This window comes from Ochotona curzoniae, unplaced genomic scaffold, assembly GCF_017591425.1.
Source record: "Ochotona curzoniae isolate NIBS_2020 unplaced genomic scaffold, NIBS_Ocur_1.0 scaffold_2453, whole genome shotgun sequence".
Classification (NCBI taxonomy): domain Eukaryota; kingdom Metazoa; phylum Chordata; class Mammalia; order Lagomorpha; family Ochotonidae; genus Ochotona; species Ochotona curzoniae.
Window position 1 is genome coordinate 30,884,619 of NW_024467094.1, and position 26,859 is coordinate 30,911,477.

General features: G+C 57.8%; 1 protein-coding gene across 3 annotated transcripts; it reads left to right on the top strand.

The window, feature by feature from the left end:
* The first annotated feature begins 1,156 nt into the window (after positions 1-1,156).
* THRA (thyroid hormone receptor alpha) lies at positions 1,157-26,244 on the top strand. Of its 3 annotated transcripts, XM_041000442.1 has the most exons (11): positions 1,309-1,435; positions 6,943-6,947; positions 11,421-11,781; positions 14,503-14,570; positions 14,960-15,060; positions 17,678-17,825; positions 18,402-18,607; positions 19,389-19,535; positions 20,442-20,700; positions 21,248-21,375; positions 25,345-26,244. In XM_041000442.1, the coding sequence occupies exons 3-11, from the start codon at positions 11,729-11,731 to the stop codon at positions 25,726-25,728; spliced, it is 1,494 nt and encodes a 497-aa protein (XP_040856376.1). In that variant the 5' UTR covers positions 1,309-1,435; positions 6,943-6,947; positions 11,421-11,728; the 3' UTR covers positions 25,729-26,244. The 3 variants fall into 3 exon arrangements, with proteins under 3 accessions (XP_040856378.1, XP_040856377.1, XP_040856376.1); XM_041000444.1 differs by lacking the exon at positions 6,943-6,947 and having other exon boundaries at positions 1,157-1,441; positions 25,462-26,244; XM_041000443.1 differs by lacking the exon at positions 6,943-6,947 and having other exon boundaries at positions 1,217-1,441.
* The last annotated feature ends 615 nt before the right edge of the window (positions 26,245-26,859 follow it).

The following is a 26,859-nucleotide window of genomic DNA, read 5'->3' on the forward strand; positions in this document are numbered from 1 at the left end:
AGCAGCCTACTGATCAGAACTCCATGCTGAACAAATCGGCCGTGGGGTTATAAACCATTAGAGCAGCTCCTCTATCTGCTCCCTACATCCACACACACACACCTCCCCAAAAGCAGAGTGTAGAGACAGGGCCCCGCCCTGGGAGCCGTGGGAAGGCTGTGGCCCCCGCTGGTAAAACTGAGCTAATGACGGCGGGGGGGGGGGGGGAACCGGGGGGGCAAGAGGGGGGTGCTACAGTAATTAGCCCTCTACCTGGCGCTGGAAGATCCTGAGATGAAAGGAGCTCTGGCGTCACTGCCATGGTTTTATGCCCATGCATGCAGGGGTGTGCGTGCATGTATCCACACACACGTGCATGCATGTTTGTTTGTAGGGGCATGGGGCTGGCATGATGGAGACCCCTTTGTGGGTAGGGGGTCCGTTTGGTTGCAGCCCACCCTCCTTCTGAAATTGGCCTTGGCTGCATCACATTGGGGTGAGGGTAGGCACAGGAGGAAACACTACCTTGGTGAAGCTGGCTGCAGCAGGAGAGGGTCTGGCCCATTTTGCCCCCTGGGCGAGCTCAGCAGGGGAAATGGTTGTTGGCAGTAAATAAGTGAAGTAGGCTGAGGGTTGAAAGGGGAGGCAGTGGCTCAGGGTGGCTGTTAGAAGTAAGAGGGATAACCAGGAATGTGCTCCCCCAAAGGATTAGAGACAGGGTGACCGAGCGCACCAGAAGGTAAGGGAGCACCTGCCCAACCTTGCAACTGGCGCCCGAATAAGCTCTTTCCGCGGCAGGCGGCGGGGGTTTCCTCAAGGTCATACAAGGGAGCTATTGGCTGAAAGGGGACCCGAACTCCCAATCCAACTCCTCACGCCCCAGCCTTGGCATTCAGACCTTCGGCCCCTTTGCCGAGGTGCGCGGGTGGCTGGTCCCCACCTCCTTCGGCGGCACCCGGTGACAACCCTGAAAAGTGCCCCCACCCACCCTCCACTCCCCTACTTCTCCCAGCAAGCACAGGCTCTATCTTTTCAGGGCCAGTTTCTCCAAAGATGTCCCCAAAGCGCCACTCGGCCCGGAGCCGCCTGCAGCCGCGAGGGCGCGTCCGAGCCGGGCGGCCGGCTGGCCGGGGTCCCGGGGCGCGGCGTGGGGCGGGGGGCGGGCGCCGGCGGCGGCGAGGCGGCCTGCAGGGAGCAGCCGCGAGCCGGCCGGGCGCGCCGAGCCCGAGCCCCAGCCGGAGCGGGGCGGGGGAGGGAGGAGCCAGAGCGGCCGCCGCCTCTGCCGGAGGAGCCGCGGGGCCGCCACACTCGCCCCCCGCCCCCCCCGCGCGCTCACTCGCACTCACACCCGGGCGCTGGAGGCGGGCGGCCCGGGCCCCACCGGCCCCCCATGGACGCCCCCGGCACGGGGCGCTGAGACCCCCGCGCTGCTGCCCAGTCCGGTCCAGCGCGCCACGCCGAGGTAAGGAGGAGGGAGCGAAGGGGCATTAATATGCAAATGCATAGCGATTGATTATGCAAAGCCGCGGGTCCCTACGGTCGGCTCCCAGGCGGGCTGGGGGCGCCCAAGGGGTACCCACTGCCAGCCTTAGTCCTCCGCGGCACCCCGGTGACCCTGTCACAGCCCGAAAGCTTGCAACTTACGCCCGGGGAAGGAGTTGAGGGGGGGAAGGGAGGTGTTGCTGGGAGGTCGGTGGACCCCGGGGTTCGGTGGCGGAGATGGCGTCTGGGCCTCCCCTTCGAGGGCCCGCCCGGCCCCGGTCCGCCCGGTGTGCTGCGCGTTCCCAGGCCGGGCCCCGCTGTCGGCCGCCCGGGCTCCCCCGCCCGCCGCGCCGCGGTTTGTTTACGGTGCTCGGGAGGCCTGCCCCCCCAGCCCCCACCCCAGGCTCGGAGGCCCGAGTGGCTCTGCAAAACTGCCTGTGGCCGCGAAGGGCAGTAGGAGTGCAGTGGGGACGGGGTGGGCTTGCACCGATCGAGGGGAGACAGAGCGGACCTTCCTCCCTCACCCTCTCCCCAATTAAGCATGGCTCTGTGGTTGCAACACTCTCGTAATTGCAAAAAACGCGGCTGTTGGGGCGTGGGGTGGGGGGCGTGCTCGATGTTCCCTGGAGGGTTAGGAGAGGTGCTGGTGCGGGGAGCCGGCTGGGAAAGACAGGAGGGGGAACGGGTCTGTGTTATGTGCCCCCCCTTCTTGTCTCCCTCCCCTTGCAACGTGTGTCTCTGGCAGTCTAGGGCCTTGTCCAGTGTGTGAAAGAAAGGCCTGAGCATGGGGGATGGCAGAGGCAGTGGAGAGAGCTGCCGGCTGGGTGGGGGGTTGGGGGGAGAGAAACAGAAGGAAAGCCAGTGAGATGGGAGCCTGCCCCTCGGAGCTGGCTCCAGGCACCAGGAGGGGGAGGGGATGAAGGGGACTGTTGTCCAAGAGGAGGGGAGAAGCAGAGGTGACACACAGAGCTGTGCCCACACGGACAGCCACATGCACACCCAGGGACACCCAGGCAGACTCAAGGACAGGAGCTGCTGGACACACCCACACGGGACAAGGGAAGAGGCAGGCTGCCGCTGCCCGGTCAAGTCCAGAGGGGCGGGACACACCCACGAGAGACCAGGAGTGGAGAGGCCAAGCCATGCACACACACACACACACACACACACACACAGGGTCACAGGAAGAGGCTGTCTCACACACACATGGACAAGGAGGAGTTGCTGTCACCCACAAAAGGAAAGTCACTGTGGCATGCATGGTTGTACACAGAGCCATCGCATGCAAAGACCCTGTCACTCACAGGCACACACGTGCTCCCCTGAGCGCAGTCACGCAGCCATCATCTCTTGCCATGACAGTGGCTGTCAGTCAAAGGCAAGCGCAGTTACACATCAACACATGTGGACACAACTTAGCAATGAAACAGAACTCAGAGGTTCTGTCAACTATTGACCACCACTGCCCTCCCCCCAAGAAGATAGAATGTGTCTATATGAAAAAGACTTCATGCATCATGATACAAAGCATGCATTCCGGACAGTATGCTGTCTGTCCCAGTCCCTTGGGCTTGTCAAATCTCCCTGCTAGGGTGCCAGCTCTGAGTGCTCCTCCTTCCTGCCCCCTACCCTTCGGAAGACTAGCCCAGGGGCTGCTCTGTAAATACTAGCTCCTTGATTGACTCTGGGCAGCATGGGCACAGGTGCACACGTTGGCACGGGAGCCCTGGGCTCAGGTGCAGAGCACATTCACGGGGCTTGGGCCATGCTGTCACAGGTCCACGTGGACAGTGTCAGGCAGCCCCAGGTGCACTCCTTGCTGCCAGCACCGCTGTCGGGCACACCTCCGTGCCTCGGTGCTGGCCTCCCCTCCAGCTTCCGCCTGTCTTCTGCCATCAGCCTTTTGTGGGAATGGGCAGCTTTATATATATATATATTTTTTTTTTTTTTTGAGGGATAGAGAAACGAGAACAGAGGCCAGGGTGGGAGTGGGGGGGTTCCAGAGGGCCGAGTCATGGGTCGGAAGCATTGTCCAATGCTTTTTAGCAGCTGGGACTGTCCTGGCTGCAGGAGAGGGGGTGTCTGGGGGAGAGCTGGCTCCTTGGAAGTGGCTCTCATCCCTCTCCCAAAAGCTAGCAGGGTTGGGGAGACCTCCCCGCCCTACTGAAGGGCCATTTTCCTGGGGACACTCCACTGAATCCCTACTCCCCACCCCATAAGTCTGGCCCCTTTTCCCACCTCGGCTCTTCTGTCCAAACTTGGCTGCTTTCCTTGGGAGGCCGTATGCTGGCGAGTGTCTGCGTGAGTGATGTGTATTTTTGACTCGGAATTTCTCTCTGCCTGTGTGTCTCTGTTGCTGTGCCCTGTGGTGTCTAATTCTCCCTCTCTCCTTGTTTCACTGCCAGTCTGGATCTCTCTGTTTCCTCCCTGTCCTTGCCTCTCTGTCTGCTGCAGCCCCTTTCCTGGGAGCTGGGAACTGGCAGGGGCTGTCTTCATACTTTTCCAGTTGTTAATACTCAAACTCCGGCCCTCTGCCCCGGCCCGCCCCGCCTCTGGGGTCAGCGGGAGGTTGGGGTGGGGGGCGAGGGGGGGGCTCAGCCGCCTGCTCAGGACATCCTGCACTTCCTTAGTGCTGCAGCTGCGCAGGCCAGTTTGGGGGGCTGAAAAGGCGGCAGTAGGGGGAGTGGGGGGAAGGAAGGGGGTTGACGGCTGCCATACTGACCCCCCTAGGCTGACAGGTCCAGCCAGGGGCCACACTTGTTGCGCAGGCTGCAGGCAGTTAGATCTTGGACAAATCTCCTCCTGTGATTCCTGCTGGAAAAGAATTGACCCCATGTGGACAGTGGCGGGAACTGGCAGGTTGTGCCCTGGCCTGTCTCTGCTCCCCCTGGCAGCTGGGACCCACCTCTGAGATGCCCAACAGCTGTGTCCTGCTTGCCCAGCCTCTCAGCCTGATCCAGCTGTCCAGGCTCTGTGTGGGGCTGAGTGAGGTCCCTTCCCCCTCAAGTGCCAAGTTCACTGAGCAGGGAAGGGAGCTCTTCCGGACACCCAGAACCCAGGGACCTCCATGTGTTTCTGACCAGCTTCCCGCTGTGGCTGGCCCTAGTCCACTTGGTAGCAGAGGCCATGGTGATGATCCTACAGGAAGGGAATGGGTGGCAAGGGAGAGTGGGCTGGGACTTGGTCCCAAGGAACGAGGGGGCATGCCTCTAGCAGGTGGTGGACTGCAGTGGGCAGGAGTCAGGCTGCCTGGGTTGGAGTTCCAGCTCTGACACTTGCTGTTTATATGAAGTGGAGCAAGTGGTTTGCCTCCTTACCTCCTGTTTCTGTGGGAATGATAACGTCTACCTCATTTAGCTTTTTGAGGCTTGGCGGAGTTAGCAAGGCCCTTGTGGGCAACAAGCTGGATGCGTTAAATGTTATGAGGAGGACACTTGTGGGCCTGGCAGCCCTCAGATGTCTCGAGAGATCTTGCTGGAACATTGGATCTCCTGAACCTCACGGGGATGAAATGAGTGGGGAACAGCAGGTCTCCGATCCTGTTTCCTTCCTTCCGTCCCTCCTCCCCCTGTATCATATCTCTTTCTCCCATAAGTTTTTGCAGCCTGAACCCAGTACATGCAAAGCAGCCCAAAACACAGGTCCCTCTGCCCTGCCCCGCCCCATTTAGCTTCAAAGGAGCCGTTGGCATCCCAGCTTGGAACACACCTCACCAGCAAAAAGCTCGGACACCCCTGCGTGTCCCCTGACATGCGTCTAAGCATCGGGGAGTGGGAGAACAGAAAGAAGGAATCTGTCTCCTCGCCTCAAAACTGTCTTCTGCATGTATAATCGCAGCAAGGGGCTCATAGAGGAGACAGCCTCCCTCCTGTCTCCCAGGGGTGCTGCATGCCAGCCTCTTACTACTGGCCCAACAGGACCCAGTCCCAACTGACAAACACCTAGGTTCCCCTCCCCGACACAATAGGCAGGAGTGCAAAAGGTGGTGACAGAGAAGTGGAGGTGTTGAGTGGGGTTGGCTAGACTCCTACAGATCTGGGGTCATTCCTAGGTTACCTTTCCCCTGAACCCCTGCTTCTCAAGGTGAAGCAAGGACAGAGTGTGTGTGGTGGGGGGATGCATAGGGGAAGGTGATCAGAATGGGAGCATATCCTAACTGTAGTTCTTGTAGCTGCAGATGTGCTTGGGGGGATCTCTGATCCTCCTGGGGTAGCCGACCTAACTGGGGGTGCAGACGAAGGAGGCTACGTGTTTGGTATTGACCAGTTGTCTGGCTTTGGGCTTCATGTGTTGTTCTCTGGCTAAGAGTGAGGGTGGGTGGCATCAGGTGGGAAGACTGCTGTGTTCGGTCCACCTTGCCTCCTGGCTTGGCAAGCGTGCCTGTGGGCTCTCCTTTCCTCCCAGGGCTGGGCATGTGCCAGGTTGGGAATGCACATGCTGCCTGGAGCAGAGACAGTCTTCGATCTCGCAAGGAGACAACTAGAGCTGGTGTGGGGTGGGCATATGTGGAGTGAAACCAGGCAGACCACAGAGAGGGTGCTTAAGGGGACCTCCTTCCCGTATGCCGTTGCATGAAGGGATCCACAAGGAGATGACAGAATTTTGCTGGGCACACAAGGGGTGCCAGGCAGGTGCCTTCGTGCCCAGAAAATGCTATCATGCTGTGGAAGGGAGAGACCAGGGCACTGGGGGTTGCCAACAGTGCCAGAGGCACAGCCACACACCTCAAGCAGCAGCAGCAGAGAGCAGCGGAACTGGGCTAAGCCCCCAGCCCTCTTCCTCCTCTCTGTCTTCTAACAAGGAGATGGGTGCTTGGCTCTCTGGAGTCCCTGCTGTCTGTTTCATTTTCTCTTTTACCAGGCGAGGCGGGTGGCGTGGGGAGGGGCTGGGCTTTGGTGGCTATTGGCAATTTTTGTACACATCAGTGAGTGGGTGTGTTGTGTGCGCATCCATGTGAGAGTGTTTTGTGCATGTGTGGGCTAGGGAGGGCTCTGAATATCTCCTGGAACGAGGAGCCAGAGCTGGGCAACTCTGCGCATGCGTAGTGAGTGTGTGTGCCTGCACGTGTCCGTGTGTGTGCTGGAGATTCAGCTGCATTTGCTTGCTGGCTGGCGCTCGCTCTCTCTCTCTCTCTCTCTCTCTCTCTCTCTCTCTCTCTCTCTCTCTCACACACACACACACACACACACATATTCTCTCTCCCTCTCTTCTAAATCTCTCCCCCACTTCCCCCCTTCCCTCCCTCGCTCTCCCCACTCCTCTCTCTTTCTTTGCTTCTGCCAGTTCTGCTTGGGCGGGGGCTGACTCCCGCCTCCCTGGGGTGCTTGGGAGAACATCCCTGCCTTTCTCTTCTCCTCCACCATCCCCTCCCCTGCTAGGTGATGCTCTCCAGGGGCTGGCAGGTAACTTCTTGTTCTGCCTTAAACGTGGAAAGTGAAGGAGGGAGAACCCCATGCCCCGTGCCCATGATGCCATCTGCAGGCAGTGCCTTGGCCCCGTGACAGTCATGCCTCTAGCATTCAGCTGCCCCAGCTCCCAGCTCCGGTTACCCACTGGCTGCTGGGGGGACAAGTGAGGGGGACAGAATGTGCCATGTCCAGCTTGGGGGTGCTTCCATTTCTTGACTACTGGACTCTCTTATCTCCATGCATGAAGGATCCTGGGGCAGGGGGCTGGAAGGAAGGAGCTGAAGACCCTGGGCATGAGTATGGGCACAGTTGTCCATCATCAGGAACATGGGGAAGGATCCATGTGGCCAGGAGATGACCTCTCGACCTGGGCACCCACGTGGATGGCTGGGCTGGGCTGGGGGAGGAGGGTGAGGAGAGCAGCAGGTGGGTGGGGGTGGGGGCAGCGGGTTGGGAAGCACCGTCTTTTGATGTTCAGGCTGGGCATCTGGCCCAAGTCAAGGCTGCTGTTTATGTCTTTCTGTCTCTGACCTGCAGGGGAGAGTTTCCTGTTATATTCTTTTTTGGGGGTGGGGAGGATCCTTTGTTTAAGTCACCCGCCTCCCCCTGAGGGCTATCCCCCACCCCATCTCCCTGTCTCTAGCCTCTTGGACCTCCCATTGCCTGCAGTACTGAATCCCATCTCCTTGGGCTGTTGCCCACTCCCCTGCCCTCTGCCACATCATACCTGCCCAATAGGACTCTCCCTCCTGCCTTCCCTCCTCCTCTCTTTCCTGGCACCAAGATAACAGAGTTGGGTGGGGCAGTCCTGCCCCATCCAAACGTGAGAATAGAATAAGGGTGAAGGGGAGTGGGGAGGGGGTTCTGGCAAAGGAGAGAGAGAGGTCCCAGCCTTTGAGAGGCAGCTTCCTCTCTATGGTGGGGAAGGTTGCTGCTGCAGCTCCTGGTGGCCACAGGCCATGCTGGGGCGGGGGGCTGTGCATGCTGGGAGCCCACGTTGGCCCCAGGCTGTGTGCACACACAGATGCCTTTGCCCGTGCATGCCCGAGTGTGTTTGGGCTCAAGTGGCTGCCCTGGCCTGGCAGCATCACCCTTCTCATCTGCTGTGGCATGGAGTCAGGGTATCAATGCCAGTGATTGGGGGTGGGTCTCCCCCCACCCCTAGCAGCAGGCAGAGGGTTAGGGGAAAAGGAGGTGTGAACCTACCAAGAGCACTATTAATAGCCTACATGCCAGGCCACCAAGAACCAGCTGTCACCGTGGAAACCATTCCTACTTCCCCCTCCCCCAGCCTCCGTGGGGTGGGACTTAGGCGGGACTGAAGCACCCCCCACCCATCTTTCTTTGTTACCTTTCTCCCTTTGTCTCCCCCTCCTTCAACAGTCTCCCCTCCCTGTATCTGTTCTCCTTTCTCTCTCCCCCTTCCTTCTCCATCTCCCATCTCATGGCTTCCTGTCTTTCTGCCCGAGTCCCCCGTGTCACCTGCATTCTACAACCCCCTGCCAAGCCCTGCCCTAGGTCTTTGTCCTTCTCCTCCTCCCCGGCACCCCTTCTGCCCCTCTCCCCCTCTTCCTCCTCGTCCCCCCTCTTCTCAGCGCCCTCTCTGTGCACCTCCCTCTGTGTGCTTGGAGAGGAGGAGGGGTGTACTTTCCTGCAAACAGTAAGGACAAAGTTCAGGGGCCCCAGAAAGGTGGGGCCAAAGGCAAGCCCGGGTCCTCAGGAGAGCTATGCGCGTGCTCTTTGGTGCTAGGTCCCGGGGATAGAGAGTCCTCACAGGTGGAGTCCCGCGAGTCCTTGCAAGGGGGTGTCCCTTGGATGATCCGCAGGGCTGCGCAGTAGGACGAGCAGCAGTGGGAACCTGGCACTGTGCCCTTGGATGCCGCACTGGCTTCTTGTCCCTGTCCCCAACCTCCCTCCTTCCCCTCCCCCGATCAGCACAGAAGCACTTAAGCTTAATGAAATGCTTCCCCCTGTGTGGGCACCTTGCCCACGCTGCCACCCGGCAGCTCCTATCTGACAAAGAGGAAGTGGGTGGCCGGGCCAGCCAACAGGTGGGCCTCACTGTCCTGCAGTCTGGGCCAGCCTCAGAACCCCAGAGCTACGCCTCACCTGCCTCCTCCTTGGACTCCTGGAGGAAGGCAGAGGGACCGCCCTTTAGGGTAGGTATCCCTGCCCCTTGCCCGTTGATCTTTCTCGGCACACAGCTAACACTGGATCCATGGTTTGTGCTTCCTGGCACACTGGGCCCTTAGCAGATACATCATGGAGTCTCCAGGGGCTGCAGCCTCTTTTTAGGTGCCAGGTGAGGGTGCCCTAGGGAGTGAGGGCAGCTTCTGGGTTCTCTGCCCACAGCCAGGGCCTAACCAGATCTGGGGTGATACCACCTGGCACGAGGGCCCCATTTAGGCAGAGAGGGAGCCTGCCCCTCCTCCCAGAGGGCACGTGCAAGCCCTTGGCAGTGCCCAGGCACATTTGGAGTTAAGGCAAGGCTGAAGAGGGGGAAGGGGAAACAAACAGGGTGGCTTAAGTTGGCACTGCCCCAGGTCTGCCCCGTTGCAACTGGTAGTATAGGCTATGGGGGGAGGGGTCCTGCAGGGCCACAGCCTGGGGCAGGAGCTGCCCTTGTCACCGTGTCACTGTGGGGCTGCTGCAGGTGCTCCCTTCTTGGCTGGCCCTTGGCTGCCAATGGCCATTCCGATGCACCCTGGCCTCTGGGCCTGCCCCTGGGGGCCTGTCCTCCATGGCTGCCCCTCTCAGTGTGCCCACTCCTGGGCTTGCCTCCTCCCCTCCCCGGGGGCTCTTGGGCCTCCGGCTAGCGAGTGGATTTTTCCAGCTTCTGTAAACAAGTGGTGGCAGTGTGCCAGGCGGGCAGGAGACAGGCGGGGGCAGCACCGCAGCCAGGGTGTGCCAAGCACCGAGGCACAGCCTTTGGGGGCGGCGGGGAGAGACAGGGAGACACCCAGACCTAGAGAGAGAAGAGAGAGAGTGGTGAGAGACACTCAGATACAGACAAGCAGACCAAGCGAAGGCTGGCTGGGCCCAGATGGGAGGGGAACGCAGAGGAGCCTCCCCTGCCTGGCCCAGCCCCCACCGCTGCCCTTGCCCCCCGCCCCGACCCCTCACTATATGGCTAAGAGCAGCAGGCCCCCTTGCCCAGCCCTTGGGCATCCCCACCCACTTTTCTCCCCACCTCCACCCCTTAGGGCTGGCTACGCCATTATAAATTTATAACAGGAATTTCTCCACAAGCCAAGAAAAACTTGACCTACTTTCTTGACGGCTCCCTGGACTAAGACTCCCTGCTAAGGCCCCCCCCTCAGTCTCCTGTCCAGCCCCCAGTACCCGGTCCCAGGCTGGGGGGTATTGCAGGCAGAATGGGCCTCTCCTCCATGCTCCTCCCACACTCCCACACCAGGGGCTTGCCTGGCAGCAGAGGCCCTGTCCACTGGCCCTGCCCCACTGTCTGACTTATCTCTCCCCCTCCCCACACCCTCCTTCTTATCAGCTCCTGGGGGGGTGTGGCGGGGGGCCCCAGGGGTGAGGTCTGTGGTGCCACAGCCACGTGATGGAGGCTGTATGTAGGGAGCTGCACCCTTTGTCCCCCTCCCACATGCCTGCACCTGCCTGCATGCACGCAGACAGTGAACCAGGGATAGGGTGTAGCATGGAGGGGTAGTAGGCACAACAGCCTGGGTGCAAGGTGGCAGAACGAGGCCAGCGCCAGAGGCAGGCTGTGAGGGCTTAATCCCTGGGCCACCCACCTGCTTAGCAGCTGTGGACTGGAACGAGGGGTTGAGCTTTCCGAACCTCGGCTTCCTCATCTGGGAAGGTCTGATGCCCGCTTCAGAGGGCACCGATCGGTTCATCTGCTAGCACTTGTTTATTCGTTCATGTTGTCGGCCCGGTGGGTGGCAGCTCATCCAGACCTGCCAGGCAGTCTGTTCCTGAGCCCCGGGGCGGCAGTGGGCATGGGGAGGGGAGGACTCTGGAGTTGCCTTGCTAACCGAGGAATGGTCTCGTTACACCTTTGCTTTTCACAGGGGGTGGACTCTGGAGTTTCCAAGGGATTGAGATGGGCAGCCACAGCCCGGCCTGTGACAGAGCCATCCACCTCCCTGTGGCCTTCACTGTCTCTCTCTGTGATGGCTCTGAAATGGGCACCTGTGTGCTGCCCTTGTGCCCTCCCCACTCACTCTTCCTTCACGGGTACCCTGGTGCCCTGCTGGGGACCCTCCCACCCCCACCATTCTGCTGGGCTTTCCAAGGACTAAGCTAATGTTTGCCAGGCACGTGTTGGTCTGGCTGTGAGAGCAGAGTGGCGCTGCCTGGTGCCCATCTGGCTTCATTTTTCCTTTCTTCCCTCTCCTGCATGGGGCCGAGGACATAGGTATCTGATCTTGCCTGCCCCTGGCCTCATGCCTACCTTCCGTGCTCACTGCTGTCTTATAGCACCCCAGAACCCCCAATGTGGCCACCAAAGGAACTGTCCCTCCCCTACTCACTTTGGCCTAGCAGCATGTACTTATCCATGCCTCTCTCCTCTCTCCGCAGGGATCTCTGGATAGGACGAGACTCTGAAGTTACTCTCCCCCAGCGTCCAGCCCAGGACCCCCGCCTCAAGGACCCAGCTTGCCCCCAGCCCTCCCACCTGTCACTCCCTGGCCCCTCCCACCGCCTGCCCCCTGCCTTGGGGTGCAGGGCATGGTGTGAAAGGCCGAGTGTTGGGTGGGTGCCATGGGTGCTGTGCCCTAGGGCCTGGGTGGCGGGGGGTGGGTGGCCTGTGGGCGTGCCGGGGGGGCCAGAGTGCCCACCCCAGTCTCTTGGCGTGCTGGAGGGCATCCTGGATGGAATTGAAGTGAATGGAACAGAAGCCAAGCAAGGTGGAGTGTGGGTCAGACCCAGAGGAGAACAGGTAGGTCATGGGTTTGGTGACTAGGTCATGCCAGCGCTTAGGTGTCCAGCGTGTGGGCCAAAGAGACATTGTGTCTTGAGCATCCCTGGGAGATAGGGCATGGAGACAGCAAGCGTACCACCCACCTCCATGCTGGAGGTGATGAGCCACTCAGAGATTGGTGGGAAAGCAAACACTTACCTGGAGAGCCGTCTGTCTAGCAGAGGGCAGTGCCAGAGACCTGAGACTGTAGGTACCAGATCTGTGGTCCCTCCCCAGCTGGCGCTGGACAGCCTTAAGCACACCCATGCCCTCCCCCTTGTTACCCTCACCTGAGCCCCTGGGGTCCAAACAGACTCACTCTTTCCTTTCTTGGTCTACCCGTCCATTCCCCATCTGCCTGCGTATATAGGTGCACTGCCCACCAGCTGTGCACATGCTGTGCACCTGGAACCATTGGTCACAGCCTACATTTATACCTGGAATCTTTCGGGAGCCCCACTAGCTCTTCCTTATTTATGGTCAAAGGCAGACATTGCTGTGGGGCTCCTCCCAAGAAGTGTAAATGCGCATCAACCTGGAGGTTTTGCTTACACACAGGTGAGGTGTCTGCCACAGGCACCCTGGGGACAGGGTCCCTGTCTCCCGCCCTGCCTGTGAGAAGCCCAGAGGGTCTCTGCCTCTCCCACTGGATCCAAGTGGCACAGAGCTCTGTCCCAGTTGGCATGGAACCCCGGGAGCTGGGTACAGGCTGTGCCTATGACCAGGGAGAGTGGGGGTGGGGTGCTCTGGGGAGCAGTGTGGCTGGCTGTTGCCTAGGAGATCAGATTCTGAGCCAGAAGGCTGCAGGCCTGGCCAGGCAAAGCCCTGGGGCCCAACACTGGGTCCCTGGAGGGCTGGAGGAAGTGGATGGAGTTCCAAATGGTGTCTGCACCAGGGTAAACTCTACTCCCAACAACCCCCTGAAGGCCTCACTCCCAAGTGGGACTCTGAGAAGGCTCTATGTGGCTGTCACTTGCATCCACTGTAGTTCTCTGGCCAGACGAATGTGGGTCTAGAAAGCCGGCCCCTAAAGCTTGGACAAAGGCGAGAATGCCATTCCTCAGGCCCTTAGGACTGCAGCTTCTCCCCTCCCCCACGTCCTCGCGCCACCTTGTGGCCATTCTTGGGACTGCACCCAGAGGCTAGGAGTCGTGATTGTCAAGACGCCTGCTGCACTCGGGCCCTGGGTGGCCCGAGTTCTCCTGCACCCACCTCTCCAGGAGGCAGGAGGCAAACCTGACCCTCTAGCCTCGTAGGAACCAGACAGGGGTAATCCCCAGAGGGGGCGTGGAGTGTGGAGCTGTCTGTGACTGTGACCCTGGCCAAGGTCACTGTGTCAGTGTGCTGGGAGCTGCCTCTGGTTTCAAGGGGAGGGACCCTGCTTCATGCCACACACAGGGTGGGCGAGGGAGGTTATACAATCCTCACAGGCACGTAGAGCACTTATGTAAGCCGTGTGTGATGAGGTTATGTAACATGTATGCAGAGCCTGGTGACATGTATGTGCGGGAGCTAAGGGCTGCCAAGAGTCCCTGCAGTGAAAGGAGTCCTCGCCCTACCCCTGACCCCTGTACGCTGTGTCCTCCGGCACAAGGGAGACTTTGGTTTGCTCCTGTGTTTAATGGAGGCCATAAACAGGGTGACTGTCGTGCTGTCGTTTGCTGTAGGTTACTTGGCATATGTGCATGACCCGGAAATCAGCCAACGTGTTCACGCTTCAGGGAGAGGGTGGTGTTAGCCGCTGCCTGTCTGCAGAACTGTGTAACACGTGGGCATATCCTCGAGGTCTTGTTATACATCCGAGAATGCCCTGAAAGTGGCCTAGGTCCTGGTGCTTGTTTATCGTACCTGAGTCTACTGTGAAGGCTGCAAAACTATGAATACGCGTGCTGGTGTCACGTCACGTGTGTGCGTGGGGGCTGTAGTTCTGAAGGTTCAGCATGTGCTATGCCTTTGCTCAGCACGATTGTCATGTACCGAAGGCGTGAGTCTATGGAAGACTCGAGAATCTAGGGGATCCTGCGATTGTGGGTGCTTGAGATCTGCCGTGTGGGTGTGCATGTGTGTGTTTGGGTGTACTGTACGTGGGCATGTATGTACCTGTATGTATGTGCTTGTGTGGGTGTGTACAGTGTATAGGCATGTACATGTGTGTTGTACATATGTGTTTGTGAGCATTTTGTATATTTATAAGTATATGTGTGTGTATCTGTGTGGGTGCATTTATTTATAGATATGTATGTATGGTGTGTGTGCATCTGTGCATGTATGTACATGTGAATATGTGTGTTTATGTGTGTGTATCTATGTGCAGTGCCTGTGGGTGTGTATATTTATAGCTCTGTGTGTGTGTGTCTGCATGTGAATGTGTTTGTAGGTGTGTATGTATGGGTTTGAGTGTGTGGATCTGTGCAGATGCCCATGTGGGTGTGTGCATGTGCTTTGTGTAAGTGTGTGTGTGTACTGGGATGCTAGAACACACTTGTGCCCCAGCCAAGGCCCCTTATCTTTGTCCCCTGCAACTTCCAGATAGCTGAGCACTTGGTAGGGCTGTCAGCTGACCTGGGGTTGGGGGACGTTGGGAGGTAGAATGAAAACAGCGGCTGCAGGGAGTGGGGCCTGGGGGCTGTAAAAGCCTCGTGGATGAGGAGGGGCTGCCTCAAGACCGCACGGTAATGCTGTCCACTTTGCCCCATCTAGTGCCAGGTCACCAGATGGAAAGCGAAAAAGAAAGAACGGCCAATGTTCCCTGAAAACCAGCATGTCAGGTGAGCCTGGCTGGGTGGACCCCTCTTGCTACCATTGCTCCCCCATTCCCAAACCAGGCCAGGCTGCTGCGGGCCATGGAGGGGTGCGGTTTGTCTGGCCTGAGAGGGCTGAGCAGGACTTGCCCCAGCCTTTGCGGTGCCTCTTCTGCTGCAACCCCAGCTGTTCACCTCAGATCCACACCAGCAGCACCTGGAGCTCCAGGCCATGGGCTTCTACCCCTTAGATGGGAACGAGCAATCAGCATTGAGGGTCTCCATCTTCTGGGGGTTGTGGACAAGATGACCTGTGTCTTGTCAGTGGTGGAATGGTGTTCACAGGCTAGAAAGGGAGAGCTGGGGAATGTCCCAGCTTGTAAGCCATGCCTGCCTCCTCCTTCCCTCCCTCCCAGGGTATATCCCTAGCTACCTGGACAAAGATGAGCAGTGTGTCGTGTGCGGGGACAAGGCAACTGGCTACCACTACCGCTGTATCACTTGTGAGGGCTGCAAGGTATGCACCAGCCACCTCCTGTCCCTCCCCTGCCCGCTGAGCCCCCAGAACCTGGCGTGACAAAGCCACCTATCATCTCAGCATTTTCCTCTCCTATTTATTCATCTCTTTGTTAATAGTCCCTGTTCTAAGTAAGTGATCTAACTTCCTTCAGCCTCCATTTCTCAATCTATGAAATGGGGATATCAAACGACCTCATGGAGTTGTTAGGAGAATGAGATGTAGTCATTCGCATGAAGTGTTTTTTTAATTCATTATTTATTTATATTGAAAAGGCAGATATCCAGAGAGAAAGATCTTCCATCCACTGGTTCACTCCCCAAATGGCCACAATGGCATGAGCTGAGCTGATCTGAAGCCAGAGGCCGGGAGCTTCTTCCAGGTCTCCCATGTGGTGCAAGATTCCAAAGCTTTAGAGCCATCCTCTACTGCTTCCCCAGGGCACAAGCAGGGAGCTGGATGGGAAGTGGAGCAGCTGGGAGATGAATTAGTGCCGCTATTGGTTGCTGGTGCTTGGAGGTGGAGGATTAGCCAATTGAGCCAATGCACTGGACCGTGCATGAAGTATTTAACACAGAAATTGCACATGGAAGAAGTAGTTAAGAAATGGCAGGTGCCACAGTCCTATTCTCAGAGTGAGGATTGCAACAGGTACCCTGCCCCCAAGCTGCCTACAGCCCACCAGAGAGGGACAGACTTCAAACAAACCTTGGTACATTTTTTCCTTCCTTCCTTCCTTCCTTCCTTCTTTCATTTTTTTAAAAGATATATTTATTTGAAAGAGAATTACAGAGACAGAAGTAAAGAGGCCTTTTGCTTTGACCATTTGCTGCTGCTACCCAGGTGCACTAGTGGGGAGCTAGGTCAGAATCAGCAGCCAGGACTCGGGCTGCTAACAGGGCAGGCAACTGCTGAACCTGGTGTGCCATAGTGCCAGCCCCCACATGTCAGTGCTTTGCAAAATGTGAATCATGGACTATGTGGAGTAGTAGTTGAAATGATGGTTCCCAGGTTGCATCTTACCCCATCTTTTGTGGTGGAGTCCAGAAAACACCCTCAATGCTCTGCCATACCCGAGTGGGTGCCAACCCATGCTGGGGGCCATGGTGGGTACAGATGCAAATGGCAACTCTCCCTGGAGCAGCCAGGACACAAACCTGCACCCATATGGGATCCTGGCATTTGAAGGAGGAAGATTAGCCAATTCAGCCATGGTCCTGGGCCTGCTGCTTCACTTCTGACCCAGGCCTCTGCTCACAGCCGGGGGAAAAGCAGCAACAGACAGCCCAATTCTTTGGACTCCTACATCCACGTGGGACACTCAGAAAGAAGCTCTTGGTTCCAAGCTTTGGATCAGCTCAGCTCTAGTCATTGTGGCCATCTGGGACGTGGACCAATGGATGGAAAACTCTGTATACATATATTTAAAAGGCAGTGTAACAGAGACAGAGTGATCTTACACGTGCCAATTCCTGTCAGAAGCCAAGAACCCAACTCCATCCGGGTCTCCTAAGCACTTGGGCCATCTTCTATGTTCCCAGGCATATTAGAGGGGAGCTGGATTGAGAAGTAGAGCAGCTGGGACTCCAATCAGTGCTCAGAGATGGGATGGTGGGAGCAGGGGACAGGGACAGCATAGGATCACCGCCTCCTGAAAATGCAAGAGCTTCCAAGAAATCAAACTATTTGAAAACCTGTTTTGAGGTTTCTGTCAGTGTCATGTAAACCAACAGTGCCAGGGGTTTGGCATTCCTGGATACAACACAAGCAGTGTGGCTCAGAGTGGTCCCCTGAGAGCTTCCTAAAAAAACGATGGCAGAAAACGCCTTTGCTCCCTGCACAAAGCACTTGGTTTCTGCAGGTCACACACACCCCACTCCCACTCTGCACCAGGCCCAGGATTTTACATCTCTGAGAAGTGCTCCAGGTGATTTTTAGCACGCTGAGAGTCGAAGCAGCACTCAGAGCAGGCTGTCTCCACTCTGACCCCAGTGTAGACAGACGAGGCTGGGCCAGTGGCTTCCTTTACTCTGCAGCCTGGGAAATGGTAATAGTTTCTACCTCCCGGGGTTAGCATCAGGGTTAAATGTCCGAAGGAGGAAGAAGAGATGGTGTGAAAAAGGAGTCATCTTTTACTCTGCTTAGCATATAGTAAGTGCCAGCTGAGATTTGAGGTTTTTCCTTTCCAGCAAAGAACAGTCTTCCTATGTGGAATTGAAATGGTTCCACTGGAGGTCCTACCCAGTTCCTTCTGGTGGAGCCATGCCCTATAGCTCATAAATTCCACCTGCCAGGGCAGCCGGCAACATACTATATGTGAGAGTGGCTTAGGATTCTGTATTGCTCTTCCAGTAATTTAGCAAGAAGGGAAATAAGATACTGACTGGACTTCCAAAGTACCCATAGCCCTTTACTCCATACCCTGCTCTCCTGCTGCAGTCCTTCCCCTCTTCTGCCCCTCCATGGCCCAGGTGCCCTCGTCCCTGCACAGGCGGTCTGGTTAGTGCAGGGGGCCTGTCAGAGCCCCTTGCTCCAGGAAGATGCCAGCTTCTTTCACTACTCTTCCTCCTTTGCCACTGTGATTGGTTCTGCTCCATCTCCCTGTCCCTACCCCCAGGGCTTCTTTCGCCGCACAATCCAGAAGAATCTCCATCCCACCTACTCCTGTAAATATGACAGCTGCTGTGTCATCGACAAGATCACCCGCAATCAGTGCCAGCTGTGCCGCTTCAAGAAGTGCATCGCCGTGGGCATGGCCATGGACTGTAAGGGACATGGTGGGGAGAGCTGAGCCCGGTGGCCGGGGTGGGGTGGGAGTTCCAGAAGAACAGCTCCCTGCAGGGTAGCCATAGGCGCCACAGGAACAGTGACATCCAATGTGGGTCAGGCTGATGGGAGGGTGTTCAGCGTATGGGCCCTGGATGCCCTCATCCCTGGGAGGGGGACGGGAGGAAACAGGCTTCCTTGTGTGGGCCCTGTACCCACCTGAGACCCTCACAGAGGGGGTTGTTGATAGAAAGAGCTCCTGCATACCCCCAGCACAGGGTTCCTATCTCCACTTCCAGGTAAGGGGGTGGAGGTGTCTTTCATGGGTTAGGGGTTGGATGGCAGGATCTTCCAGGATCATCCATAAGTCGCTAAAACCAGAATGTGATATTCCTCTGGGGGTCAGCCCAAGTGGGAGTTGATGTGGGACCAGCCAATTGCCAGATGATTTAGGAAAGTCACTCAAGCTTTCTGAGCCCTCCAGGCCATGCACTCAGAAGAGGAATTTCTGAGAGGCCTGTGGGTGGGAGAGGGGAGGCCTCCCCTGCAAAGGGCTTTGTGTCTCTTGTGGTCAGTGGTTCTAGATGACTCCAAGCGAGTGGCCAAGCGCAAGCTGATCGAACAGAACCGGGAGCGGCGGAGGAAGGAGGAGATGATCCGGTCCCTGCAGCAGCGACCAGAGCCCACCCCCGAAGAGTGGGCCCTGATCCATGTTGCCACGGAGGCCCACCGCAGCACCAACGCCCAGGGCAGCCACTGGAAGCAGAGGCGGAAATTCCTGGTGAGGAGGATGCAGGCGAAGTGAGAATCTGGAGGTGGGGAGAGAAGCTGAGTCCTCTCGGTATGATCCAACCCTGGGCTGGCTGGCCGTCCTCGCTGCTGTGCACCCTGCAAGCATCATGGCCCTCTGGGTTGGGAGTTCTGTGAGAGCAAAGCCTGGCCATACTCATTGTGTTTGTCCTGTCAGGATGCAGTGACTAGGAAGGGAGGGTAAGCACACAGGCACATGAGCATGTGTGTGAGCACCTGCTAAATGCCTGGCACTGTGTTAGACTCTGACCAGGCAAATTACCACGCGAGTGATAAGTTAGAGAGGAGACAGCCAGTACGTGGTTGGGGGAGGTAGAAGACTGGCACCTGGTTGTTGGTGGAGGGTACCAGGGGTGGAACACGAACCAATACTTTCCTACCGGGCAGATGTGTGCATAGCAATTGGCAGTCAGAAGCCTGGGTTCAAATCCTGGTTCTGCCACTAACTAGTCATGGGACTTGGGCACTTGTGTAGGTCTCAGTTTCCTGATCTGTGAAATGGGGATTACTGTAAATAGCTTCCTTACAGAATAAGGAAAACATGCAGCCTCTGCCTGGCCGTGTATAAAGTGCCCAGTGGTCACCATTGCTGTTGGGATAACTCCCCTGCTGCTGCAGCTCCAGGGTCCCCGGTGGCCCCAAGTCCCCGAGTGGCCTTGGAGCTCCCCCTGGTGGGGAGGCGAAAGGGGTCTGCAGCCTCAGCTGACCACACACTTCCCCCCTCCACACCCCGCACCCCTTCATCAACGCAGCCGGATGACATTGGCCAGTCTCCCATCGTCTCCATGCCGGACGGAGACAAGGTGGACCTAGAGGCCTTCAGCGAGTTTACCAAGATCATCACCCCGGCCATCACCCGTGTGGTGGACTTTGCCAAAAAACTGCCCATGTTCTCCGAGGTGAGTATCCGATGGGAAGGGAGATGCGTGCTAGGGCTGGAGAGGACCAAGGGCAGCTCCTCAGCTCTCCTGGGGCTGGAATTGGCTCACCTGAGGTTTGCTAGAGAGGGAAAAGTTGCTGTAGTTCAGTACACACCCAGCATGTGCACACATATACACGTGCGTGCACACACCAACATCATGTGTCCACTCACGTGGCACTTCCATACATAGAAATATACTCACATGTATGTGTACACATGTGTATACATACAGCACAACACACTCACACATGTATACCCATCCACTCTCACACTCGTATACTTATACCCACATAGTATAGCACTTTAATCCAGACATACCTATGTAAATACATATTCACAATGCATACAAAATGCACACTAACGTGTATGTGTACAGCAACACCCCGCCCTGCACATGTGTACATATGTGTTCATAGGTGTTCACACAAATGCTGTTGTGTGTGCCACATGTGTACTAGCATGCTTGTATGGATAGCCAGTACATTCACACATATGTACATGCACAGTGATACACATGTGCACGCACATACACACATATGCATTGCACACTCCAGGCCAACTGATCTAAGGATGGGCTGACCCAAGGGCCTGCCTCCCCAGCCCGTCTCCCCTCAAGTCTGCATGGCCAACTCACTGTGGAGCATACTGCCCTAATCGCTGCTGGACTTTGGCCAAGTTCCCACACCTCAATTTTCTCATCAGCAGGGATTCTGGGGATGGAACAGGACCTAAGGCACAGGCGTGTGTGTGCATGGATGCATGGGTGCAGGGAGAATATGTCTTACTGGCTTTAGCCAGTGGTGCTCTCACAACCCCCGGAAGGGGCTCTCCGGCGTATGAAGTAGAGGGTGCTGAGTGCTCCTGTGGCCCTGCCACTCTGCAGCTGCCTTGTGAAGACCAGATCATCCTCCTGAAGGGGTGCTGCATGGAGATCATGTCCCTGCGGGCGGCTGTCCGCTACGACCCCGAGAGCGACACGCTGACGCTGAGCGGGGAGATGGCCGTCAAGCGGGAGCAGCTCAAGAACGGCGGCCTGGGCGTCGTCTCGGACGCCATCTTCGAACTGGGCAAGTCACTCTCTGCCTTTAACCTGGATGACACGGAAGTGGCTCTGCTGCAGGCTGTGCTGCTAATGTCAACAGGTACCTGCTGGAGGGCAGGGAGGGCATGGTGCGAGGCTGCCGCGGGACCTAGGGCTCTCCCCCAGCCTGGATCTCATGGTCTCTTGGCCCCTGAGCCCACCTCTGTCATCCAGGACCCTCTAGCTGCTCAGCCCCTGCTCTGTTGTCCTCCTAGCCCCCCAGACCCAAGCCCATCTCTTCTCCCTCTCCCCTGCTTTTTCTCTCCATTCGCATGTCCTTGGGTTCCCCACCCCCACTGGATTCCCATCTCTCGTCCCCAATGCTTTCCCATCCCGCCTCTCTGACACCAGCCTTTCCCTGTACCCCCAGGAGGTCTCCCAGTCTCCACTGTCCCATGCCAGGCCCACCCTCTATCCTCTTTGAGCTTCAGCTCGCTCGTGCCTTGCAGCCACTCCCACATGTGACCCTCACTATGAGTCCCTGCCTTGCTCTCTCGCAGCCTCTCTGCCTCTGTCTCCCTTGTGATTTCCGGCCCCTTTGCCCCGAGCCCGTGTCTCCTTAGGCCCTCGGCCGCTCAGCCCTGGCACCCCTCCCTTCCTCTTCTCAGACCGCTCGGGCCTGCTATGCGTGGACAAGATCGAGAAGAGTCAGGAGGCGTACCTGCTGGCGTTCGAGCACTACGTCAACCATCGCAAACACAACATTCCGCACTTCTGGCCCAAGCTGCTGATGAAGGTGACTGACCTCCGCATGATCGGGGCCTGCCACGCCAGCCGCTTCCTCCACATGAAAGTCGAGTGCCCCACCGAACTCTTTCCCCCACTCTTCCTCGAGGTCTTTGAGGATCAGGAAGTCTAAAAGCCTCAGACGGCCAGGGGGTGTGCAGAGCTGGTGGGGAGGAGCCTGGAGAGAAGGGGCGTAGCTGGGGGCCGAGGGAGACACCCCCCCATACCTCTTCTCTCCTTCCTCTCACCCTTGGATAGATTCCACACATACACACATACACACAGACACACACAGACACACACACACACACACACACACACTGCCCAAGTCCCTCCTCAGAACTTATTATGGCCCTGGGACAGGGCCACAAATGAACTTCCTATGGAAAGGACAGTGTGGGAGGTGAAAGGGGGGAAGGTAGAGGAAAGGAGAGAGAGAAACAGAGTGGACAAGCCATCTTGGTGGTAGGGGAAGGAGGAAGTGGGGGCAGATGCCCTCAGCTTTCTCCCCATTCCCACCCCCCCAAGCACACACACGAGCATGCACACACACACACACACACACACACACACACACACGAGAGAGAGAACCCCCTGCCTGGGTCCTTGGCCGAGGTGGCTCCTCCAAGCTAAAGCCTTCTGTTCTTCCAGATGTCTGGGCTCCAAGAAGGGCTTGGCTCGGCTCCTCCCCCTGGGGGTTACACTTTCTAGTTGTTCTAACTGCACTTTGGAAACAAACAAGGGGAGAAGATAGATGAAGAAAACCTAGACGGAGAAAATGACAAAAAAAGAGCGCGCGAGAGAGAGAGAGAGAGAGCGAGCGAGAGAGCGAGAGCGAGCGAGAGAGATGATATTAAGTTATTAACTAAGGCTGGCCAGAGGGGAAGGACCCTGCCCCCCCAACACACACACACACACACACACACCCCATGCACTTTGAGAGCTGCCCTGCTTCCTCCTCAGATCGGAGAGAAACCTCCCTCCCCCAGACCCCACAGGTAGGGCTGCTGATCAGAGCTGTGAGCACACATGACAGGGTCCTGGCCACCCCCTTGCCTTGCCTTGCCTGCCCCCTCCTCCCTGTGTTCCTTTGGCAGCCCACCCTCTCCCTGGCCCAGTACTTCCTCTGCTCTCTGCTACTCGTGCCCGCTGAGTTCCATCTACCTCTCACGCTGGATGCCAGCTGGCCCCTCACCTCCTACCCTGCTGACCGCACAGCTCCTCTTTCAAGTGCCCAGCCACAGGGGCCTCTTCCCCTCCCCCTCTCATGCACACATAACACATACACACAAACACACACACACACACCTTGGCACTCACACAGGAATACGGTAGCTCTGGCTCCCGCCCTCCTCATATCATGCAGTATTAGCCACAGTCCAGACGCTGCTGCGCAGGGCACAGGCTGTGCTTGAGCGTCATCTCCCTACCCCGTTGGAATCGCCATGCCTTCCTTGGCCATGACGTGGTGGGACTTGGTGTGGCCCTGTTTCCCCATCTGTCTTCTGGGCTCTCTCTAACCTCTGCCCTCCTCCCTCCTTGCTCCCATGCAATGCACTCATCCTGACTGGGCGGGCAGGCATCAGAATGGGGGTGTCCAGGTCAGTGGCACTTCTTTGGGGCCCTGGGGGTGGGGTGATTGGATGCTTCCTCATCCTTTGGATGCTCTACAGATCAGCCATCTTCAGCCCCCTGGGACCCCTTCCCCTCTTCTTTTCTCTAATTCAGGGACTTTGGCTTGAGCCCCCTCCCACCCGCCTGGTGAGGAGTGCTCTGTTGGTCTGCACTTGGAGCAGCTGGCTTCCTCCTCTACTTCCTTCTCCCTTTGGCTAAAGCAGCTCCCCAGGGGCGCAGGGGCAGGGGGTATAAGTGAGGAAAGGAGGCAAGGAGAGGGCAGGGAGCGGCAGCACAGACCAGCGGTCCCTGGGCTCAGGGCTGCAAGTCGGCAGGGATGGATGGGTGGACATAGATGCCCCCCGGAAGCCATGGGGACTGGGGCAGGGGTGGGGGGAGGGTGCCAGGGCTTCCTGCGCTTTGCACTATTGGGGCAAACATGTCTTAAGCAGTGGGGAACCTGTCACCTCACCCCGACCCTTAGCCTGCCGCAGCCCCCTCCACACCAAACACACACACACACACACACACACATATACACATACACACATACCACGTGTGCACCCGCATACACAGGAAGGCAATGCTATGCTGCCCACCAAGGTAGGGTCCTTCCCTGCTGTTCAGGTGTTCCCATGGGGGCGGAGGGCCTGGAGGAGCATCTTGTCACCTGTGCATGTGCCTGCCCTGCCCCACTGGGGCCCCGGGCTGCCCGTGCCGTCTTTGTCTCTGTGCCCCCCACCCCACCCTACCTGCTATGTCTCTCCTGGGATACTGAGTCCTATATGACTCCAGGCCCATGGAGAAGCCCTCTTGTACCTGGCTCCCATGCCTGGGAGCCCCAGTGGAATTCCTGACCTGTCTGCTGTCTACCCCATTCCTTTCTTCCCATCCCTCGCCCTCCATACCTGCTCCTCCTTTCCAGCCATGGACTTGCTGAAGGAAAGGCCCAGAAGAGCCTTGGTCTGCTCCAGGCACTTGGGAAACCTCCCCTTACCCTACCCTTCCCGCCTTCCCCAATCATATGAGCTGTGATCCCCTTCCACCCCCAGGGGCCCCTCCCCCTGCCCCTCAGCAATGTGGGGTGTATGTGTGCGTTTCTCTGCGTGAATGTGTGAGTGAGGACGCATGGTGGGGGAGGAGCCAGGAGACTCAGGAGTGCCACGCATCTGTCTCGAGAGGCAGCTGTCCTAGTCCCTGCTGAGGAAGTGGGGGACAGGGCCCTTCCTGGGGGCCATTGGTGCTAATGAGGGGGTGGCCCTGACGTGGGTGCTTGGCACACCTCCCCCAGTATTGGCCTGGGCACTAGGGCAGGCAGGGTGGGGCAGCGGGTGCAGTATTGATGGGCGGATGGGTTTGCTGGGAAGAGGATTGGGGGGGGCCAGGCCAGGACTAGGGAGTGCCAGAGCCATGACCACTACCCCGCCCCACCACCCACCTCTCCATCTCAGTATTCCCCCTCCCATCACTTAGAACACACATACCTCATCCAGTCTCCTCCCTGCTCAGAGTTGGGGAGGGTGGAGGAGGAGGAGCTCCCACCCCTTCCCCAGGGGGGCGGGTCTACAGGGCTGGGAGAGGCCAGGGCGGGTGACAGACACCGTCCAGAAGGGGGGACAGGAATTCCTGCCCTGGGAACTCCTGGGTGGGGGGAGGGGACACTGCCCAGAGGCGCTACTGAATGTATGAGAAGCTGGTGCTGGGGTGGGGGGGAGGGTTGGGGGAGGGCTGTGGCCAGAAACAGGGAAGGAGGTAGGTCTCTTCCCCAGGGAGGGGCGGGACCGGTAGGGGTGACATGAGGGGCTCCTACTCCTGCCCCACGTTGACAATCAGTATGTCTGTTATGTGCGATTTTTCACCCCGTTGTGTTTTGGGTCAGGATTTTAAAGAAAGATATTTTTATGGTAATTGTTGCTCGTCTATTTTACTATATATTTATGTAATAAATATATGATGAAAATCACCCCCTTGGGCACCCCCCTTAGACTTGCGTGCTGTTTCCCTATATCCTCCCATCTGTTGGCAGAGTACACGCCCCCAAGCTGACCAGATGGAGAGGTGTCCCCTTCCCCCAGCCTTGGCAAGAATCCCACCTTAGCCCCATCCCACCCCATCCCCCCAAACGAGCACACACCACAGAAGCCAGCTCAGCTGTGAACTATTGGATTTGAGACAAGAACAGAACAAATCGGGGGGCCATAGAAGGGTGGGAGCCAGGGAGTGGTTTAAATAGGGAAGAGGGTGGGAGGTGGGGGAGGGAGGCAGATATTTACAAGAAGGCTCAGGGGGCCCGAAGCTCATCTTGGAATATTTTATAACAATATAAATAAGATTCTGGTTTGCTTTTCCTTTTCGTCTCGTAAAGGAGAGAGAAGTGCAGAGTTCGATTCTGTACAAGGGGGCAGCGGCGGCAGGCCGGCCGGGCGGGTCACTGGGCGTCCACCCGGAAGGACAGCAGCTTCTCGGAATGCATGTTGTTCAGGGTCCGCAGGTCCGGCAGCTTGAGCAGCAGCTTGGTGAAGCGGGACGTCTCCGAGGGCCGGTTCTTCAGCACCAGAGCCCGAAGAGCCCGCAGCAGCGTCTCCTGGAGCTGCTCCACCGAAGCGGAATCCTCCATTCCCGAGCGGTCTGTGGGGAAGACGACAGCAGTGAGGCAGACTCCCTGAGCTCCTCTGACGAGGAGGACCCGGAGGGCTGCAAGGAGGAGGAGAAGCAGGAGGACCGGGCAGGCAAGGCAGCCTCCCCCTGAAGCCTACCCTCTGAGGGGCCACCAGCCCGCCCGGGAAGGGAGGAGGAGCTGCAACTCCTCCTCCCAGGCATGGATCCCACGGCTGGAGGTGCCTGTGTGTGTGTGTTGTGGGGGGGGGGGGCGGGAGCTCAGCAGGGCTGGCCACCGCCCATCCCACCAGACCGCCCTTCCTCCCTGAAGGGGCCACACCTGGCCAGGCTCCCTCACTTTTTTGGCTCTGTAGTTCCCTCTGCCTGGGACACCCTTCCTCGCCTCCACGCCCACCCCCTTCTCTGCCTGGCAACATCCTAACTTGTCCCTGAGGCCTCAAGTGTCACCTCCTTTCCCAGCTCACCCAGGCAGAAATAGTTGTGTGTGCTTCCCTTGCTTCTACTGTGACACTTATCTCACTGTTTTATAATTAGTCGGGCATGAGTCTTGTTTCCCAAGCTAGACTGTGTCTGAATCGTGTCTGTATGGCCAGTGCCCAGTGCAGAGCCTGGCATAGGGTAGGTATTCATAAAAGGTGTGTTCAATCCAACTGCGTCTGCCTCCTCCCCGCGGGCGGCCGGGGGCTGGACCCACCTGCAGAGACAAGCACCACCGCCGTGAAGAGACCCAGCTCCTCCTCGGTCAGTGCCAGGGAGTTAAGCTTCTCACTGAAATCGAACATGGCATTGAGCAGGTCTCCCATGCCCATGGCGCCGAGCTCCTGCAGGCTGTAGGTGGTGCGGCTTAGGAACATTACAGTCTGGTCTTTCACGTTGAACAGAGAAGCAAACCGCACCATCAGTACCTAAGGCAGAGATCACTGCGGGTGAGGCGGGAGGAAGCCCAGGAGTTTGCCCCAGGGTTGAGGGGTACTGCCTTAGATTTCTCAGTTGGTAGGGGGAGACCCATACAGAAAGTCAGGGAGCATGGGCTTGAAAATGTGACAGGCCACGGACCTTAGGTTAGACACTGCCCCCGAGGGAACTGCCTCCTGCTTGGAAGGGTATGGGGGGCATCGTGTACCCCGAGGTGTCATTTTAACATAACAGGTTGTTGTGATTAGCAGAAATGACAGGAGACCTTGATGCAGTGGGAGGAGGGGGAATGTCACTTTGCCCTTCTGTCAGACTGTCATTAAGTCCAAGACACTGGGGTTCCAGA

Coding starts and splice junctions, on each gene's coding strand:
- THRA (XM_041000443.1), top strand. CDS start 11,729: ATGGAACAGAAGCCAAGCAAGGTGGAGTGTGGGTCAGACCCAGAGGAG. Junction 15,061..17,677: donor TCACTTGTGAGGGCTGCAAG/GTATGCACCAGC, acceptor CCCTACCCCCAG/GGCTTCTTTCGCCGCACAAT. Junction 17,826..18,401: donor CGTGGGCATGGCCATGGACT/GTAAGGGACATG, acceptor TCTTGTGGTCAG/TGGTTCTAGATGACTCCAAG.